Here is a 21,061-nt window from a genome sequence, read left to right as displayed (position 1 = left end):
ACTGCATGGACATAACCCTCGTCTCTGTCCCTGCGTCCTGTCAGCTTTAGTTTGTATTCCTGGATACATAGCTCCAGCAAAGACATATTTCTGCTCTTTAGTGTTGAACATTAGCATTTTAATTTCTCTGAAACCATAATAAATGGCAGAATTTTTAAGATCAATGGAATTGGTTCTTTAAATGTCCCCCAAGAGCTTAGTTATTTGGGAGGGGATTTGTTATCTAAAGGTCACTGAAAGAAGGAGAATAAAAATGTCAGAGGTCTCAAATTTGAGCCAGTACAGGAGTTTTCATTTAACGTTAATGGTGAAAAAGGAGTGATGTTATGAATGGAGAACAAACCTCCCTCCCCTCAGCTGAACCGTCACCATGCTGGACGATCAGATACCAACAAGTGTCTGGTGCACTCTTGCTTTCACACAGGGACCAGCTCAACCTAAATAATAGAACAATGGACGGAGAAGTCTACCGGTCAGTGACCCGTGTCACTCATTTTCTGAATAATACATTCAATCACATATAACAGCTTTAATTGTCCTCCTCAGTTTGTACTCGTGAAGCTTCCATTGGGGGTGTCACAAGGGTCAGGGCAGGGAGAGTGAGAAAGGATGACGGATACTAACTCACTGAGTAGATAAACAAAAGCAATGTTCCTGTCCTCCCCCTGAACTCCTGCTCACTGACCCCAGCCCATATGATCACATCCAGGCTCTCTCTTCTTTCTCTTTGAAGAAAGGGGCAGCCTACAAAGAGGACATTCACTCGCATTACATCCTCTGAATGGACTTACAACTCCCCTCATCACTCTTTTGTCAGTGCTTTATCAGAGATGTTAATAAAGATGTCCTTTAATGTGCCTTTACAACTACTTAGCTCAGATGCACTTCGGTGTATTTTTAGTTTTTTCATTTATTTTGTGCATCGTACCAACTATTCTTTACTATTCTATAAATCTTGTGAGCATGCTTACTTTTTATCTGCATGATAAAAAGAAGAGATAAGACAAGATTAACATTGCCACATTTTATTTCATTGTCGTATTTTTTTTACAGGCAACATCGTCAGTAGAGGAATTTCAATATCGCCAAACCATACATTAAATTAACATAATATATAGGTTGTATAAGTTGTGTTAACCCATGTGGTTAAACATCGTTTTCTCCTGCCTCCAATCTTTGCTTTACTAAGCTAAGCTAATTGTGTCTGTGTATCAGGTCAATACTTAAGGGACAAACAGGACTGATATCGATCATCTCATCTAATTCTCTGCAAGAAAGGGACAAAGTGCATTTACCAAAATGTCAAATAGTTATTTTAACACATGACATTTGAAATATGCATGTATTACTGTTTTAACTTTGTTGTTTTGTAACACATATGACTGCTATACAGGGCTGTCTGTCCACAGCTAATCCCACATAATGGCCGAACAATGGGTCTGATATTGTGCATATTAATGGCTGCATGCTGAAGGGCCTCAGGTGGTTGCACCGAAATTCAAACTTTAAAAAAAAAAACCTGCAGACTGCCAACTCTTCACTCCTCAAAACTAGCTTTGAATGTGCTAGGCTAAATACAAGCAATGCCTAGTTTGTTGCAGGCTTTATTTCGCTCTTTGTCACGGCTAAAAAAAACTGACATCCATAGAAATAGTAATAAGAGCATCTGCACATTTGTTTCATATCTGGTATGTTGAGACCCAATAAAAATAGGCTCCATTCGAGAGGATTCAATCCCTGTTTTTGTCATCTTCCCCACCATCTTGGCTGAAAATCCCATGAGATTCAACTCTTGTTTGCTAGTTCAAATGTTTCATATTATATCACATTGCATCTGTTCTGTTTCTCTCTATAGCTGTGGCTGCCCAGGCTTGGAGCGGATCTGGGAAGCCGACCTGGAAGCGTGTCACCTGTTCCTGCGAGTCCTGCAGCTGCGGACTCCCAGCTGCAGTGGAGGAGACATGGAAGACCTCCCCACTGCAGAAGTTTATCCTCCGAACCAGCCGAGCTCCAAAGAAGAAGAAGACTGCGCCATGCTGACTGCGTTGGGAGGGCGCTGGTGTCCCGAGGCTAACCTACAGAACTCAGAGTTCACCAAGGTAATGCAACTATGTCTCCATCGTTTTTACACATAACACCTATTTTCCACTGAAAGGTCAATGTAGAACAGCTTTTTATAGATTCCCTTGCTTTTCCTCTTCTTTTGCTGTTTCACCGAATTGTGAAACCTGAGTGTGCCTGCTCGGTCAGTCTTACCACTTGACTGGAGCGGACATTTTCAGTTCAGCTGTTGTCAGAACATAAAAGTCTGTCGGCTACAGCGAGATGAGCAGCAGACTATTAACACTTCAGCCCGGAGGTATTTCTAAACTAGGAACATGTAGGCGTTGGGGAGGCAATCATTTGGAATTATATTTGGCTTTTTTGAAGAGCCTCATTCAACGTTGTACAGATTTAAGAGTCTCTTTCTGCATGACTGCATGCGTTTAGTAGGAATGATGTGTGTGTGTGTGTGTGTGTATACATGTGCGTGTGCGTGTGTGTGTGTGTGTGTGTGTGTGTGTTTTTGCAAGCCTGCTGGACTATCCCACAGTGAGTTGAGGTCCACTGCCTCAGGGCAGAGTCCATCTCATTCTCTCCTCTTCTCACACTTTTCTCCGCCCACGTAGTCTGACAGACTCGCCTAAGATAGGAACAAAGCCACGCAGACAGTAATAATACAAAAAATAGCACACTTGCCAGACTTGTTTTGAGAGACTATATTTTGTACGCTTGGCTTTAATTTTAATTGTACTTTTTACAGTATCAATTTACTGGACTGTGGCCATAAGCAAATATTTGTCAATGTACTAGTGCTCTTGGCAGAATTTCCACTTGAAAGTTTTAAAACTTCAAGCTGTGAAACTTCCTTCTCATATGTAATTCTCCTACAGTTAGTCCTACACCCTCTTAACCTCTCATAGTCTCTCTCTGCAAACATAAATATAAACTTTGCATCAATATCTTCTTTCCTTGCCCTGCCTGACCGCATTTTCCAAACTGCATGGATCCATTTTCTGCTTTTCCCTTTTGTTTCTCTCTGCTTTTCTTTCTCCTCCTAAAGCCCGGCCCCTCCTAACATTTCTCCAAGAACTAAAAAGGTGAGACAGCCCTACCATTCCTCACTTTTGTCTCATACCAGCACCAATACCTTCTGTGTCCCTTTAAGCTAGAATCCCACCATGTAGCAACATGTTTATCTTGGGGCTGCAGAAATACATTTTGTCAAGCATAAATCCTAGAATTTCCAAACATCAGTACTGCTCAATTTAGACATTTTAGAATGACTCACAATTTTGCTTTGAATTTGCACAAAATACAGTAGAAATAATCATTGTAGTTCATGGACGGAGAAGCAATAGCATGCTCAGTTATTTCTTATGAAAACATTATTTAGAAAAACGTCCTCTACTATTATTCCTACATTTCCGCCACTTAGTATTTTTCTGCATATGTAAAGTACGATTTTTATTTCGTTTTTAAGAATTTTCAAGGACCCTCGTATCAAAAATGTCCTGCTTGTTTGGTGGATAAGAGTCTTTTCATCTCAAGGCCACAGACAAAAGAAGAGTATATTATCAGTTGGATGCCAGAAAATCTTCACAAAACTACATGTGCCAGATTACATGTTGCTGTGAGATGGATGTAATTGGAAAGAGAAAAGATCCAGTCTGTGCTGGTTAAGAATTTGTAGCAAAAAGATCTCAGATACTGTACGAAGAGTTGTGTTTACTGGGGAGCAAAGCGAGGAGAGCATGAAGTTACGAATATCTCACATTTGATTCAAAAATATTAATTAAAACTTAGCTGATTATTATTTGTTGTTGCCTTTCTTCTGTATTCACCCTGAAGCCACAAACAATGTTAGCCTCCAATAGGTACAGTAATTACTGGCTTCCTTAGTGAAGAATGTACAATTACACACTTTGAATAATAACAATGGAAAACCTGCAGTACAGATGAGCCAGTTAATCTATTTTCTCCTCAGTTTTGGTGATGAATAATTACAACCTCTTCTCATTATGATGATGCTGCTGCACACATACAGTACACAGCAAACATAATTGCGTTTTCAATCATTCACGAGCAAGTGTGTGGCCTCAACAAATGTTTCCTTTTGTTGCAGAAATTGGAGGAGTTTTTGTTCTGCATGGAGGACATTCACCCAGAGGTTGGTAACGATAATACTGTCGCTGTATGCTGGAATGTTATCAGTGTAATTAAAGTGTCAGTTGCATCGACGCTGGGCTGACTGTGACAAAGAACAATCCATTAGTTGACCTCGACTTAAACATGACCTCTGTCGCCTTTTGGACCCTCGGATCAATACTGATCTCCATGAGGAGCGTTGGCTGGTCGCTGAACGTCTGAGTCTGCACATGGACCTTTATTTAAGCAGTACTATCCATTCCTCACATCCCTGCTTTAAATTCATACATTTATATTATTCATTCACACCTGGTCGCCAAATAGTACCTGTATTTATAAGGGACGTGTCCCATACAGGATTTTAAACTGCAATACACTGATGTGAGGCTGAAAAATATGGATACATGTTTTTTCTTAGTTTCATAATCGTCTAACATTAGATTTCTCCACATGTGAAGCAATGTGCACAAGGCTTTAGTGGAAGCAAGAGTATTTATAGAGGTGATACCTAAGTCAAAATCATAAGGAATGGATTACGTAATGGTAATCTCTTCTAATGTAAGCTGCAAATGTTAGCGTTATAACCTAGCCATGCGATACTTCCAATGCTCATCCAGCGACCCAGGGTAACTCATTACCTGAGATAACAGAATCATCACTTAGTGCTCCTTCTTTTCGTAACAGTCAGTCAATCAATCCAAGTTTATTTATATTGCCCAATATCACACATTTTACATTTGTCTCAGTGGACTTACAGTTTGTACAGAATGTGAATATGACACCCTCTGTCCTACGAACCTCACATCGGACAAGGGAAAACCTCCAAATAAACCCCACAGTTAATGGGGGGAAATGGGAGAAATCTCAGGGAGAGCAACAGAAGAGGGATCCCTCTCCCAGGACGGACATATGCAATAGATTTTGTGTCTAAATTGAAAAGATAATACATTTACAACATGGGTAGTCCAAATGCTTCAAAATGCATGTGACTATAAATAATAAGATGCAGTATGGTGAGCATCAGGCAGGACCACAACAAATTAAAAACATAACGCTTAAAAATACAACAATAAAAGCAAAACTTGACTTCTGTCTTCCTTGTAGGCCAGGGGTCTCAGACTCCATTTACCTGGGGGCCGCTGGACGTAGAGTCTGGGCACGTCTGGGCCGCTTCAAGTATTCCACAAAAAATGTATTAAAAAATACAACATTAACAGTTCTTCAACATCTTCTTAACATGAACGGTTCTTCACAACATAACTATTTACAGTTGCTCTTGCCTACTCCTTGCTGGTAGAGACCTGGCAGCGCTTCCTCTCACACAGCTGAGCCACATTTGGTTTGAGGGAGGAAGCAGTTGAAACCCTTAGTATGGCTTGAAGATGTTCATCAGTAAGTCTGGACCTGTACTTTGACTTATTGAAGTTCATGGTGGAGAAGAGCTGTTCACACATATATGTGCTCCCAAATAGGCACATGGTCCGCTTGAACATCCTGGAAAGCTCAGGGAAGGAGGGGGCAATTCTCTCATGAACTGTCCAAGCTTGTCTGCTTTCCCATTCACTTCCCTGAACTTGGCTTTGAGCTCAGAATTGCACTGCAGGTCAATGAGCTCCATTTGAAGCACACCAGGGGAATTTTCCGCATCAACGGAGAAGGGGTCTGCAAACATTTGGAAAGTGGCTCTGTGTGTCTTGAAGTCTGCAAACCACTGATCAAATTCCTCCTGTAGCTTCACAATGGCATCAACATACTTCTCACCACTGAATGCCCTTGTCCATGAGAGCCTTGCATGCTGGGAAATGGCAGAGGTTTTTCTGAGGGAGCTGGGCTTTCCATAACACCAGTTTTGTAGAGAATGCTTTGACATTGTCATATGCTGCACTGACAAGCTGGCCCTGGCCCTGCAACTTCTTATTCAGTGCATTCAGCTCCTGCGTGATGTCAACAAGAAAAGCTAAGTCCATGAGCCATTTGGGATCACTCAGCTCAGGAACAGCCATCCCCCCCTTCTCCAGCATGAATACTTTCAGTTCTGTTCTCAACTCAAAAAACCTCTTCAGAACGTTTCCCCAGCTGAGCCAACGCACCTCTGTGAAGTAGAGCACATCCTCATATTCTGACTCAATTTCCTCCAAACAAGCACGGAACTGGCGGTGCTTTAAGCCCCTGGATCTGATATAGTTGATGCATTTCACAACAACAGACATCACATTGTCAAACTTCAAGCATTTGCTGCAAAGGGCCTGCTGATGGATAATGCAGTGCAGAGCAATAGCCTCCTCCACACCCTCCTCCTCCAGTTTTCTTTGAACAAGTGCCACCAGCCCATTTTCCCTCCCTGTCATTGATGGCGCTCCGTCGGTCGTAATTCCAACAAACCTCTTCCATGGCAGACCAATATCCGCAATGGCATCACACAGTTGCTGCTGGAATATCTCCTGAGCGGTGGTCTGGCCATGCATTGGTTTCACTGTAAGCAACTCCTCTGTCACTTCAAACTTGTCATCAACACCACGGACATACATTGCGAGCTGAGCGGTGTCAGTGATGTCCGTGCTCTCATCAAGAGCCACAGAGTATGCACAGAAAAGTTTGGCTTTGTCGCACAGCTGATCATATAGTCACTTGATAAGTCAGAAATGCGCTCTGTGTTAGCTGACAGGCTGATGTTGTTAAACTGACCCTTCTTTTCCGGACAGACTATACTTGCAGCCTGCAACATGCACTTTTTTATAAACTCTCCTTCCGTAAACGGCTTTCCCGCCTTAGCAATCATCTCACTCACCACATAGCTAGCTTCGACTGCTGAATCAGCCTCATTGCGTCCTTTCTTGAAGAGATTTTGTTGCTTCCATAGATTTTTTTTTAGCTCTATGACTCTTTTCTCTCTCTCGTCTCCCAGGTATTTTGCATACTCTGCATGTTTAGTTGAGTAGTGATGTTTGACGTTATACTCCTTGTATACAGCGATTTTCTCTGTGCATATAAGGCACGTTGCATTTCCCCTGTACTCGACAAAAAAATATTCAGTCTGCCACTTCTCCTGAAATCTTCTGTGGTCATCATCGACTTTTCTTTTCCCTGAAAGTTTTGATGTAGACATGACTGGGCGATATATTTTCCTTCCACTCTGTCACTTTTGGATCACTCACTGCACGCATTTGATTGACGTGGCGGAGTTCCCTCGGAGGGGGGAGGGGCGAGGGGCGAGGGAACTGCGCGCAGCAGTTCCCTGCCAGCAGCGGGATCAATCCAAAAATGTAATTAAAATGTGAAAGCGCAAACGTATTAACACTATTACATGATATCAACAACGGGGCCATGAGAAACTGTCTCGCGGGCCGCGTCTGGAGTCTGAGACACCTGTTGTAGGCTAATGGCACATTTCCACTGCAGCGGGGTAGCCCCGTTTAAGCGTCCCTAAGCGTCCTCGCTCAGGCCTCGGGCTGCCTCGCTGGCCGTCCGAGGCCGTGGCGCATTCCCATTACAGTTTAGGACCTGGGGTAGCAACGCAGTGTAGGCGGGGCGATCGGCTTCACATTTCGAGTTGTTCCGTCGAGTTCCCGCTGGATTTTATCATCCACAATGAGATGTAGGAACGTCGTCACCTCCTCGGTCGAACACGGTGTGCTTTTCTTTGACGTTGCCATTGTTGTAGCTCCTCCGTTTACAAAAATGCTGCAAGCTTGCTTCTAGATATATATGCGACGCTAGGGATGATCTCGCGCGCGATCTTGTGACGATTATCTCTGACCAATCAGCAATCGAGAGTGTTGACGTCACTAGTTCAGCCCTGGCCCTGGCCTGACAGAACCACGATTTTATGGGGCCGGAAAAAGAGGGAAAAAGTACCCGCTAGCCGGTGCTACGCTATATGGAAAGGCCACCAAAAACTGGCCTGGCCGCTTGAGGACGATTAAGGACGCTTAAACGGGGCGACCCGCTGCAGTGGAAATGCGCCATAAGTAGCCAAACAAGGTTATAATAGAACAATATACAGGTCTATTCTAGCTTTCTTTACTTTTCACCTGCTGTATGGTACTAGGATTAACTAACCACTATAATACAATAGGACTACTTATTTCAATGTTGTCTTAATAAATCAGCAACTGGTGAGGATGCAAACGTCTTGCGACATGTTTCGAGTCATTCCTATGCTCCATGAGTCTTTATGGTATGAGATGAATGACAAAAGAATAATAGATTATTGATGTTTCAAATGCGTTTGAATGTTAGAAATCTGTTGAAGGGATGTATCAATGTCTAAAGTCAAGAAAAACTGTCTTTCAACATTTCAACATATTGACACAATGGAACACACAACTGACGATTCATGCATGAAAACAAAATATGGTGTTCAAATGAGAATAACCTAGAGAACAAAGGACTGAGGAAACATAGAAACGCTCATGTGTCTTTAGACTCCTTTTAGAACAATGTATCATGTGTTATCATCAAGAGCATATCTAAGACCCTTTAACTTAAGCCAGTTAATTAGCAAGTTATTTTTATTAGTTTTTTGTGAAAATCTACTGACTCTGGTTAGTAATGAATAGCTCGTCTCCATCGGTATGAGAACCAGTTGTTTGTCAGAAGTTTGATAGTAAATCTACCAACATATCATACAACTTGACAGGCTTAGCAACATTAACTAAATGTCAGTTCAGGCTTATGCCCAAGGTATGGGAAAGTGCAACGTAACTTTGAATCACATCGGATTTATGAAAACGTAGCTGATGCAGCACTTTGTAATGGCTGTTAAATATACTATCTGAGTCTTGATGGTGTTGTGATAGCGCTGTGGAGGAGCGGGATTCTCTGCCTCTCAGTATCCGACCTCTTTCTCCTTTATATAATGACTTTAAGTAAATGATTTCCACTTAGCCGCTGCCAAGCCGCTGCCCTGCTGCACAATGGAGATTGATTGGTGTGTATGTGTGCAAGTGTGTGTCTTAGCACAACTCCATTCTCTTGTAATCTCTACTAATTGTTCTTTTATCCTCTCAAGGTCCTTTCTTACATCCCCCTCTTCATACTGATCCACAGTAACGTACACCTATAAAGACATTTAGTACATCCGGCGGCTTTGATTAGATTTGTTAATCAGGTAGTTCTAATAATGAAAGCATGTTCGAGGAGATTATTGCGTCGCCACAATTCCTTACTCCATACTAATTGTACGTATAGAATATTGTTATTGCAGTAAGTATAACTAACAGGTAATTAGGTAAAGTACAAGTGACGTCAATCAAACTGCAACTTCAAAATTCACAAAGAAAAAGATATTTTATAACAATGGTCGGTAATTGTGTGTTACAAAGTTATAAGTGACAAAATATAGTACACTAAAAACTTTCATTATGAAAATTAATCTTTTAGTTTCGAGTGAATTGCTGATGGACATTATTGTATTGTATTTAAAAATGATAATAAATAAGGTGGTCATCTGTGAATGCTTGTGAGACAAATAAATAAAATGGAATAATTCAGTTTTTAAAACAAAAAAAGCTTTCTCTTTGCAAAGTTTAATTGTCAGTGACATTCTTAAGTGTGGGCTGATCGATGTTTAAAAGCACATGTATTGTATCATGCCCTTTAAGTATGTTGATATCTTGAATACAGACTATAATAGCAGATACTATACGTGTATTTAGTATGGAATTGGGCCATGAAAAACAGTTCCAGATGGTTGTCAGCCCTCAAGGATACTTTGTGAGAACAGAAAGGAGTTTTTTGTACTCTTTTTGAGTAAATATGTCACTTTGCCAGTGTGAAAACATCCCCAAAACCATTGAGTTGTGCGTAGTACATAATTAGGACACAGCTACAGACAGACCTCATACTGTCACTGCACATATTTATAAATGACCTTGTAGACAGTCTTATAAACTGATCACTGTGTGGACCCGCTCACTTCCTTGCAGAGCATCAATCTATGATAACAAAAACACTGGTTAATTATAAGCTTGTTTTAAATTAACTCAGCTACTTCATTGTTCGCCTAAACAATTACAACCCTGAGTGAAATACCAGTGCAATATCATTGCTTTGTATGTCCCGCCGGGCAGCAAAGTGCCGGGCCTAACAGCACCCATGGGAACATGCACAATTACCTACTATCTCTCACTCGTTATTGTGTTAATAACCATACCAGCACGTATAGGCGTCAGAAAAGTGAGTTTAATAACATTAGCGGTGTATCAGGAATCCACGTGGCTTTTTATGTATGCCTGAGATTCTATCGTACAAAGAGAGAGTCATTTCTATTGTTTTTATCACCACCTGGTGCAAAATAATATCTTCTGAAAGGTTGGCTAAAAGGTTTGTGTACCAAAGGTGTCATTCTTCACAGCCAGCTTTTGTCTTCCATCCTGTGTTTGTATTGACTCTACGAATGCTGACTGGAGGCTGTAAAGTATAGAATCAATCAGCTGCACAAACACGGGGCTCTTATCTGGCAAAGAAGATCCTAACCTTGACAAACAAACAGCCCAGTCAATCTATACGTTGACTGTGTAGCGTATTGATATAGGAGCGCAGGGATCCCAGCATCACATAGACCTGTGTCAGTGATTGTTTATTCATCTAAGGCTGCGGCCCCACGAGGACGAAAACGGCTAAACGCATAGGATTAACGCAAACGCAATCGCAAACGGCTTCCGTCCACGCAATAATTATCCGGATAGTGTCTGCCCACACGAGACCGCTCCGTTTAGCTCCAACCGCTGGAGAAGCTGCAGTACATATGCAGGAGCCTGTACGTGGCGCTGTAACTTCCTCCACAAAAGCAGCGAAGAAGCATGGTTGTCATGGTTGCCCTTCTGTTTATTCTCCGCTGTGGGGGGCCGAGGGAACCGGGCAGAGTTTTTCGCCAGTCAGCGTGTATTAAAGTTTAAATCTTCCGGACAAAATTATAAAAGTGCCGGTCAAAGGTCTTCTTTGTTATTTATTGAGCTTTAAAACAAATGAATAACGACTCTATATAATATAATGATAAAATACACGGAGCCTCTCTTTTTCCTCCCTCTCTTCAGACAGCGTCAGTGTCTGTCTCATGCAGCAGCTGATCCAGTAATGAGTGACCCGGCCGACTGTAAAAATAAACATATTTATAACTAGTTTAGGGAGTTTGAGAGGTAATTAAAATAGCTACGGGTGATGATCTGACTTGAAGTGTGTGTTTTGCTGCAGCGGGAGGAGCTGCAGGTGGGCAGAGCTGCGTGTCTCCGTCCTGTCAGATTAGACTAAATAATCTGAATTCAGGGTGCAGTTTACTTTGACGTGGGGGTGAGCAGCAGAGGTGGGGAGAGGCGGGGCTATTGCCTCATCATTATTTCTGTAGATGTTGCACAAACAACTGTAGCATGGTCAATAGCGTCCGGAGCACGATAGCAACTCTGCGATCCGCCATTGTTGTTGTTGTTGGTGGCGAATAGTGATGTGTCGGTCACGAACGAGCCGGCTCAAAAAGCCGGCTCTTTGAAGTGAACGACGGGAGCCGGCTCTCGCCCGCGAACGAGACGTTTTTTGTTTTGTTTTTGCGGAGGGATCTAGATCGGCATGAAGGCACATTATGCAATGTGCAATGTGGACATGATCCCGCTTATTACACATGACCACATTCTCAACAAAGTAACGACATGACTCCCAATAATAATTGAAATGCTTTTATGAATTTAGAAAATGATTTTATTGATTTAAAAAATAGTTTTATGTATTGATTTAAATTGACATGCATCCGCTAAGAAAAGCAGTCCGTTGTTACTGTTTGAACTAACGTAGCAACGGCAGGAACTGCTTCGATAGTGTTTTTGAGGAGCTTTTTGATTACAGATTTGAAAACATCGTTGCTTGCTTTAAAAGTAGCACAATTCATTATGTCAAACCTTGGGTAGTATCTAGTAATCCCTGCCCTAATGCCAAAGGAACTGGCAAATGAATATGTGTCGCCGTTTGATGTCTATGTCTGGACCGCTGCGTAAAAAGGAGGGTTTCTGACCCATTACTTCTCTTCTTACTTCTATAAGAATAAAACACGGAGGACGGAGATCTCTTTTTGTCCCCCTCTTCTCCCCGCTGCAGCCTAGCAGCTGATCTCAAAGCACGCTCCCCTCTCCTGCAGGGAGAAAAACTATATTTATATACTTTATATAGGTTGATACAGTAGCCCCTTTTTTTAAATAGTTTTTATAGGTGTTGCTATCTGTTTTGTGTAGCGTGGTTCTACAAGCAAGTCAATGCACTCATTGGGTGGTATCAGAGAGTTACACGGGTCTGTAAATGCAATGAAAACAATTGGCCACAGCAAATAATTTATATTAAACATGTAATTTTTACTTTTGAATACTTCCGTACAAAGGATGTATTGAATAATTTAAGTGATATATGTGTACACATATAAATCATTAGTCAAAACAGGGCTACATTTGATTTAATTAAAAGGTATAATATGTCGTAAACTGAAGAGCCGTTTGGGAGCCGAAAGAGCCGGCTCTTCTTGGTGAGCCGAGCCAAATGATCCGGCTCACCAAGAAGAGCCGGAATTCCCATCACTAGTGGCGAAACACTTCAGCACTGGCGCGGGGTAAGCGGAGGTGAGCAGAAGAGGTGGGGAGAGGCGGGGCTATTGCGCAATCACTAGGCTTGTTTGAGACAAGCAAGACCTGCGCAGACCTGCCCAGTTGCGATCAACGTCTTGCTCGTGCGTTGCATGATGGTTAGTCATTTTGTCCGACTTGCTCTGGAGGCTCGCCCACATGAGACTTTGAAATCTCGCGGGACAAAGACGCCCGCAGCCTTGAGAGCGAGGCGAGGCGAGTTGGCGCAGTTGCTCTCCACGAGCTGCGGAAGCGAAATGCTTGATGGGAAACGACTCGCTGGTATCTCGAGCTGAGCGCTCATTGGTGGTTTTTACCACGTGCTGCTGATGAAACTCTCCAATTGGCTGGCAAAAGTGTGTTGTTGTTTTGTGTCAGTTTTACGTCGCCACATCCATTCCCATTTTTCATCATTGTTCCACAATGTTTATCATCATGAAATTAATATCTATATATTTGATACTATACTGCTTACCGTTTTCATACTTTATATATCTTAGCATATTCATACACACTGTTCATACTGCTCACAGGCTGATATCTAGTGTATTCATACCCCACTGTTTATTCATCATTCAATTCATTCTATATGTTATTCTGTAGATTGTGTACATTACTTTTCACTTCACTGCTTGTTGCACCTGGTTAGAAGCTAAACTGCATTTCGTTGTCTCAGTACCTGTAATCTGTGCAATAACAATAAAGTTGAATCTAATCTTGAGCAGGAACAAATGTATTTACTTAGTACATATCTGACATTAACGATTAAACACGTGTGTATTCTATATAAATGCAAACCGAGTCAAGCCGACTCCGGAGGTGGCGGTATGCACCTTAAAGTTCTTTGCAATCCGCCAAAAAACCGAGAGAAGAAGAAGAAGAAGAAGATGAAGAAGAAGAAGCCGACTCAGAGCTGTCCGACTTCAGGCAAGCTTTTTGACACCTCCCCCGGCTGCGATCGGCTACTCTCGTCTACTTTCGAGGCGAGCCGCAATGTGTCTCAAACAAGCCTACTATCAGTGATCTGAAAATGTCCGTATAGGGCGCACACACGGAGCCGTTTGACCCCCCAGAGAGTGGCGTATGCATTTCTATCCACCTTGGGACCCGTTGTCGTTTCCTCAGTTGTTCAGTGCCGTATTCGGTCGTCCTCGTGTGGCCGAACGGTCTATATGACACTAAACAGTAACGCAAACGACCGAATTCGTCCTCGTGGGGCCGCAGCCTAAGTGCCTCAAAACAAAAACATGATGTTTTCTTGAAGCCGTTTGTCCTGTGGGCTGTTTTGCCTTCAAGTCTTGCTTAAGTCCTTAATTGCATCAGGGAAGATGTAAGCCTCAGGCCTGGTGTTGTTGTACATTTCTTTTTGGAAGTTACATCACCCTAGAAGGAGTGCTATTCCGGGACAGAGACCATAGACACGACGTGCCAGTGATTGTTGTGACACATCAAAGCTGCAGGGAGTTGATGTTTTCTACCTGAAGCTATGAGTCACATTAGACTATGTTTGTCTGTGCATAAGACTTATCGCTTGATAAGTGTGAAGAAACTATGACACAATGTCTGCAAAGAGGCCTGTTCTAATTAAGGTTATCTGAATGCTCTGCCCTACTGCACTCTGCTCCTCCAACACCACCATCTTGCCTCCAATACACACTCACAGCATCCTCAGTTGAAGTGCATACATTGCTAAATGTTGTGCAACTCCTACCTGTTAAATAGTGTACATTTTGACCTAGAGACTTTGACACATTTTGGCAGCGACCTTTTTACTGCACAGCAGTCGTCCACTTCAGACTTGTGCCTGAACAGTGTCGAGGATTTAGTGTCAAATGAATTATGGAAAACCTCCTTGAACTACGACAAAAGGCTATGAGCACATACTCCTTTGGACCTATGCCCTCTCACTTGTAGAACAGCAATAACTCTAACTAAATATATATTCAGTATATCACAAACAATACATGACACAATAATGTTGTGTGAATTCTGTAGCATTGTTCAACATAAAGTTAACTGTGAGCAACAACATGGTCCCAGGAGATATTACAAGGGAGGAAATAGGCAATAGCAATGCTCAGAAACATGGTTACAGCACATTGTTATAAGTGTCTTACACAACTGTCCAGTGTTCTTATTATACCTGTTTTAAAAAACCCATATTTATCTTCTTTTGCTTTTTATTGTCAGATTATTGTGTTTATTCCTTTCTATTTCCATTACAGCTTCAATTGCTGATCTTCCCTCCCGTTCATTACCCATCATTTCATCCATTTTTCTTTCCAGGATGAGGGCAGTGAGGCTGCAGATCTGACAGAGCGCTGCGAGCTGATCAGTGACAGACTAATGACCTTGGAAGATGAATTGCAGACGGCCATACTGAACCGGGATCAGGCCTTCACCCATATCCTTTCACTGCTCTCTAAGCATACATACATCATATAAACTGACTGTTTTCTATCTGTTCGTGTTTCTGTCTCTGTTCATCCATCTTCAGGACCTAGTTTCCTTGAGGCTTTCCAACTCTCAAAGGTACACACCCGAACTTCCTCTAGGCTAACTGTTGTTCTGGAAATATAGCTTTTGAGAAAAATCAACCCGTCTTATCTGACACTATGGGTCCATTCAGGAAGGGGAATTGAAGATAAACTTCGATCAGAGGATTTTCTTTGACAGGCTGGACGTGCCAACCCGAAAATGAAATGGTAAAACTCAGAGCAAGGTTATTAGAGAGTGCTTGATGCGGGCTGCCAGTCACCAAGGGCTGAGATTAAAGTCGGCCGGCAGGGGCAGCGCCAGGACAGATAGAGGAATGTCACTCTAATGACTCTGCCCTCATCATATCGTAATGTCCATGCTTCTGCTGACCCCCCCCCCTCTCTCCTCTCCTCTGCCTGCTCGCTTCCACTTGCTGGATCTGGCTCGGAGGAAATTACAATATCCATGATAATGACTCAAATGAAACTGTTGAGGCTGATTACAGGTCACAATACATAATTTCCCGTGCTAATTAGAAAGTTGATTGGAAATAGATTAGTGTGTTTTTCTCCCTCCGCGTTTCCCCTCTACACTGTGAGCTTATTAAGACGGATAGAAAAGGCAATATTTCAACACCAAGATGAAGATAATTTGCCATCTGACCTGTTTTTAATTTTCTGTCACGTCCTATTTCTCTCCTTTAATCACCGGCTGCCAGAAATACTTTCCTAATCTGATGATGTTTATTTCCTTTTAGGATCTATAAAAGCTGTGCGTTATGCCGTACACCCTTCACTCTCTGTTGAAGTGTAGCCGGACTTTTTCACATCTGATTAGAGATTCCTGTCCCCTGCTGGGCTGTCAGGGGTCAGTGCATGATATGAGTGCATCCTGGCAGAGGGTGAAAGACAGATTGGCCCGCTCCTCCCCACCTCTCGGTTGCAGTGTCCTTACATGCCATTCATCCCGGTCTTTTGTAGTTAATGTAAAAGCGTCACGGACACTAGAGGACACTGAAGACACAGCACAATATTGATGTTGGGTTGCAGAAACTGAACAGACACTGAACTCAGGATTATATTACTGTTGCCATAGTGACAGGAAGATCAAACCTCCAGTCTCTAAGGGTCTTAATTGAGTCCCCTCTCTCAATACAAGGAGGTACATTGGACAACCCGCAGGGACTGGAATTGAAAAACAATAATATAGTGTGGTTAGTTTAATGATGGGATAGGTAAGGTAGGCAATATTCGGTAATTCTGACTAAAAACTAGACTGATGCACCTCCTCTTGGCTTTGTTTTCAGGCTTTACAAAATCTAGCTCATTAATTGGAGATTTAGCCAATCACAGGCCATTTCAGGAAGAGGGTGTCGATGGTGGCTACAAACTCAGATGAGTTTCTTCGGTATAAGCCTGATAGTCTAAAAGTAGCTATTTCAACATTTGCAACAACTGTTTACACTGCAAAGAAACCTGGAAAAAGGATTACAAACGTATCAAAACGAGAGGCTGAATATGTTGGAGAAGTGTTTCTGAGATTGAGAGCAACAATTTCTCTTAAAAGGAAAATAATTGTATAGAATTGTTATATAATGGCATCAGTCTCACAATCATAGAGATGATGTTTGAATGAAATGGCTGCTCCTACAGCTTACTTTATGAACTTTATGAAAGCCAGTGATCGTCTGGTGGGATGGGCTTAAGACAGAGAAGTGAGAGGAAGAGAAATGTATTTCAAAAATACTGTTTTCTTTTTTCTTCATTTCTGAAAACTGCCTAACTTGGGGTACCAATTGAAAAGGCGAAATGCTGGTTACTATAGATTGTTTTGTCAGATTCAGCCTGAAAATGACTACACAATATTTAAAGATCTATAACATGATTTTGAACTTTTGTCCCATTTGGACCATGTTGCTTTAAACGTGATGCGAACCGTCTTTTTTATGGTTGGTTAATTATGAATGAGAACAATCTGTGTCCATTCAGACAGTAAAATGAGCCATCAGGCCCCATCTGCCATCAAAGCCGTCCCTTTGATTTGCCACTTAAGATGGACACTCACACGATTAATCCCAGTTTCTAAGCAGGTTAAACAATCCCCTCAACTGATGACAGCCTCTATCCCGTTTCATCGATGGTTTATGAATAATTTAACTGGGCAGTCTGTTTGTTTGGTTCCCCACTCCGGCTCCCGGTTCCACAGATGAGATGAGCTCATGAATACTGAATTGGATGGGGTTAAATTGGCTATGACTTGATGATCTGTCCCAGTAATCCATTTGGTGGCCAAATTGGAGATTGATGACTTCATCACGTTATGTCTGTCCTCTGGTGTTACCATTAACCATCCTGGGCCACAAGTGTCACATTTGCCCCGAGATTTGTCTGCTGGCATGTTTTCTATTTACATGTTTTTATGTGACTCTTAGTTTGTGTCTGTAGCATCAGATTCTTCCTTAACTCGTGCCGCACAGTCGTTGGAAAAGGAGGTTCAGGAAGTAAAAGCAACTTTACAAAGCATGCTTGAACAGCTCCAAGAGGAAGAGGAGGAGGAAGGGAATGAGTTACAAGATGACGACCTCATGGAAAACGGGACAGAGGAAGAAGAAGAAGTGGAAGAAGAAGAAGAAGAAGAGGAAGAAGAAGAAGAGGACCAATACTTCAGTGACAGCTGGGGCATATGAAATGAATGCTGTGTGTTTTATGACCACTCACAGATAGACCGGCTCTCCGAGAGTCTGACCTCAGCTTTGCAGAAGGAGTGACACTGCATCTATTTACTGCCGAGCCTCACTCAGCTTCACAACCAGCCTCTGGTACTGCTGAAAGTTCCAGAACAAAGCCTTCGAAAGTCTGTAGTCTTTTATACATATAAAACAGGAAAAGCATGAAGGATTTTGATACAAATGCAAAATATAAGACACTTTAATGCCATTTGTTGCCTCAAAGCCAGGTAAAGAGTGCCTTAAGCCACGTGGCGATTTATTTCTTAATTAAGATGTTTTGAAGACAGGATCATGTCTTGCAGAGCTATAATGTGTCATTTTGTATTTTCAATGTTTACTATAAAAGCATTTCCCATTTTAGGTGATCATTTTGATTATTAAGGGTTTTTCCTTAACAATCCAATTGAGTCTTAAAAGTTAGAAATGATTAGCCAGCCTTAAAGCGTAACTTTTGATCATACACAAAAGGCTCAGTAATGTTAGTTACACAGCAAAAATTCAATATAAGCCAAATAGGCGCTATATATGTTACGGAAAAGTTGCATCAACGAAACCTGTGTATTGATTTGAGCAAGGCTGTGGTGCATTTCTCATGTTTTTTTTGTTGTCCAAGTATGAATTTGTTATTTGCTTCTTTCAAAAATTACATAGTCTTGCTTTCAAATTGTATCAACATTTGATAAAAATACCAGAAGATACAAATGTTTTAAAATAGACAACTCAAGCTGAAAAATTAGCAATCACTCACCAAAACCACCTATTTGCATTTGTTTAGGGTGGACAACCAAAACGTCTTTTACTGGTAACAGTCGTGCACATAAACTTAAATGTATGCTTCTTTTTTAGGTCAGCTAGGCACTGTGTGTTTTCCGTACGATTGGACTTGAAATAACTCGTTTGTGGTGTGGGCGGTGGTGGCGAAGTCCATAGGGACTTGGCTTGGCAACTGGAAGGTCACCAGTTAAAGTCCCGGAAAGACCAAGTGCTACCGAGGTGTCCCTGAGCAAGGCACCGTTCCCTACACTGCTCCCCGGGCTCCGTACATAATGGCAGCCTACTGCTCCTAACACTAGGATGGGTCAAATGCAGAGAAACGTTTTGTTACATGGTACCTGTACTGTGTAATGACAATAAGTTGAATCTATCTATCTATCAAGCTAACTTGAACACTTTATTGTTTTTATCTTGTTGAAAATGCAATATTTAGATTTTTCTTCCACCCTGTCTTAAAGCACTGTATGGATGCTGTATTTCAAAATACATCAGTCACAATAGTGAAATTGTGACATATGCATGAAGGAAGTATTGAAGGATAACATATCCCAGCTTGCAACTGCTGTTTCTTTTTCTTAAATAATAGTTTTTCTGCCACTGACAAGTGTTTTTATTTACTTTATGTCAGCTCAGAAAAGGGTTATTCATACCACTGGGTGGCAGTTTACTTTTGCAAGAAACATTTTCGTAATTCCACCCATAATCATGTTTTTTTTATTTACTGTGCAGCTTGCTGTATCATATTTTATATTTATTCCTTACTGCATCTCACTAATTAAAGCATGTACCATTCCAGACTAATGCTGTGTCCTGCTGGTTTCTTCTTGTATTGAGTTACAGCCCCTCTGCTCATTTCCCCTCATATAAAATCTGCGGGCATGCTGCCAGGCAAGTGGGGGCAGCAGTGACATGTAGAAGATATCAATACGGTAATAAAGGTCCTCCAGTGAGGTCTTTAGGGGATACATGGGCTTCTATTGTTATCTCGCCTCAGCAGCGCTGGTGTGGCTAATTGGGAGGCAGCCTCACAGAGGACATGGGGGGGAAATGGGTTTATGGTGCTTTGTCTCCATCTAATTCACCCTGTATTTTTGGAGCAGGGCGATGTTGGGGGATCCTCAGGGGCGTGTCTGCCGTCCTGTGCTCTGGGCTGTAAACACAGCTGAGTGTGCAGGGTTTTTCCAGCAGCACAATGTGACTTTCTAACTGACAGCCAGGTAGCAGTTGTCAGGCCAGAAGTCTCCACATCTATCAGTCTCAGGCTGTGTATAGACAGAGCCTGGCACACACACCTTCCTGTCAATCACCCCCACCTCATAATTGAATCTATGCTTGTGCCATGCGGTGCCCTGCATGGTCACTCTGCTCATAAAATGGCCACGGAGAAAAGCCTAGATGGTTTTCAGCAGGCAGATACAGCTGGGTAAGATATTTCCTGATGTAAAATAAAGCACCATGCAGTCTCAGGTCCTTTGTCTCTGCAAGGTGGTTGCTATGATATCGCGAGTGTACATTTATTTTTTTATATGGTATTATTATAATCTTTTCTCTTTCCATATATTCCAGCCCCCCACTTCATTCCTGTTGCTGGTGTCAATGAAAAACTATTCATATACATACATTTTGCTATCTGGATTACCAACCCACACACACTATGAAATCAGTCATTTCTTGCTCGGTCCGAAACCATTGGAATCAACAAGCTATTCAGATGTGACTCCACTTCCTATGTCCCATGCAGGCTCAGTAAAATAAACCAACCCCAAACATGAGTATATCCACCCAGGGCTTGAGAACTATCTGTGCAAATGCTGCACCATATTTTCTCTAGTGAGCCATTGAGAGCAAATAAGGCTCTGTGAGGAGGGGTCTTAAAGAGAGAGGTGCTTAAACCGAGCGTTACAGACAGAGTGTGAATACAGGTATATTCCTAAAGACACTATGAGGAAAATAATTAGTTTGAGAAATGAGCATATGTCATCTTTAAAAAATGGTCTCTAGCTAACTTGTATATGTTTCCTGACTTCAAAATGACAACACTCTAAAAAATCAGTTCTCACTATGCATTTGATTCCTAAAATATTAATTATTGTGCTCAGAATCTATAGCTAAAGCTACATTTCCAAGGCAAAAAAAAGCTTCCCAGCAGCTTCATGCAAACCACCTGACATGTGGAGAAATCTAAAGCTTGACAGACCTGCCGTGCCTAGTTACGGTTGCTAAGCTTTGACAATTGCTGTTCGGGGGAGCAGTTTGGCAAATGGTCAATTTGGATGGTCGCTTGGCAGTTTTT

At 42.0% G+C, this 21,061-nt stretch overlaps 1 protein-coding gene across 1 annotated transcript in view; it reads left to right on the top strand.

Moving 5' to 3' along the window:
* disc1 (DISC1 scaffold protein) overlaps positions 1 to 19,569 on the top strand; it is a 65,039-nt gene extending 45,470 nt beyond the window's left edge. Inside the window, exons 11-14 of the mRNA XM_071205621.1 lie at positions 1,856 to 2,099; positions 4,166 to 4,210; positions 15,075 to 15,193; positions 17,742 to 19,569. Coding sequence (XP_071061722.1) covers positions 1,856 to 2,099; positions 4,166 to 4,210; positions 15,075 to 15,193; positions 17,742 to 17,952 — 619 coding nt within the window. The 3' untranslated portion in view covers positions 17,953 to 19,569. The remainder of the gene's footprint in view (positions 1 to 1,855; positions 2,100 to 4,165; positions 4,211 to 15,074; positions 15,194 to 17,741) is intronic.
* The last annotated feature ends 1,492 nt before the right edge of the window (positions 19,570 to 21,061 follow it).

The sequence above is a fragment of the Pseudochaenichthys georgianus genome, chromosome 15 (genome assembly GCF_902827115.2).
Source record: "Pseudochaenichthys georgianus chromosome 15, fPseGeo1.2, whole genome shotgun sequence".
Lineage (NCBI taxonomy): Eukaryota > Metazoa > Chordata > Actinopteri > Perciformes > Channichthyidae > Pseudochaenichthys > Pseudochaenichthys georgianus.
This window is presented reverse-complemented; position numbering and strand designations above follow the sequence as displayed.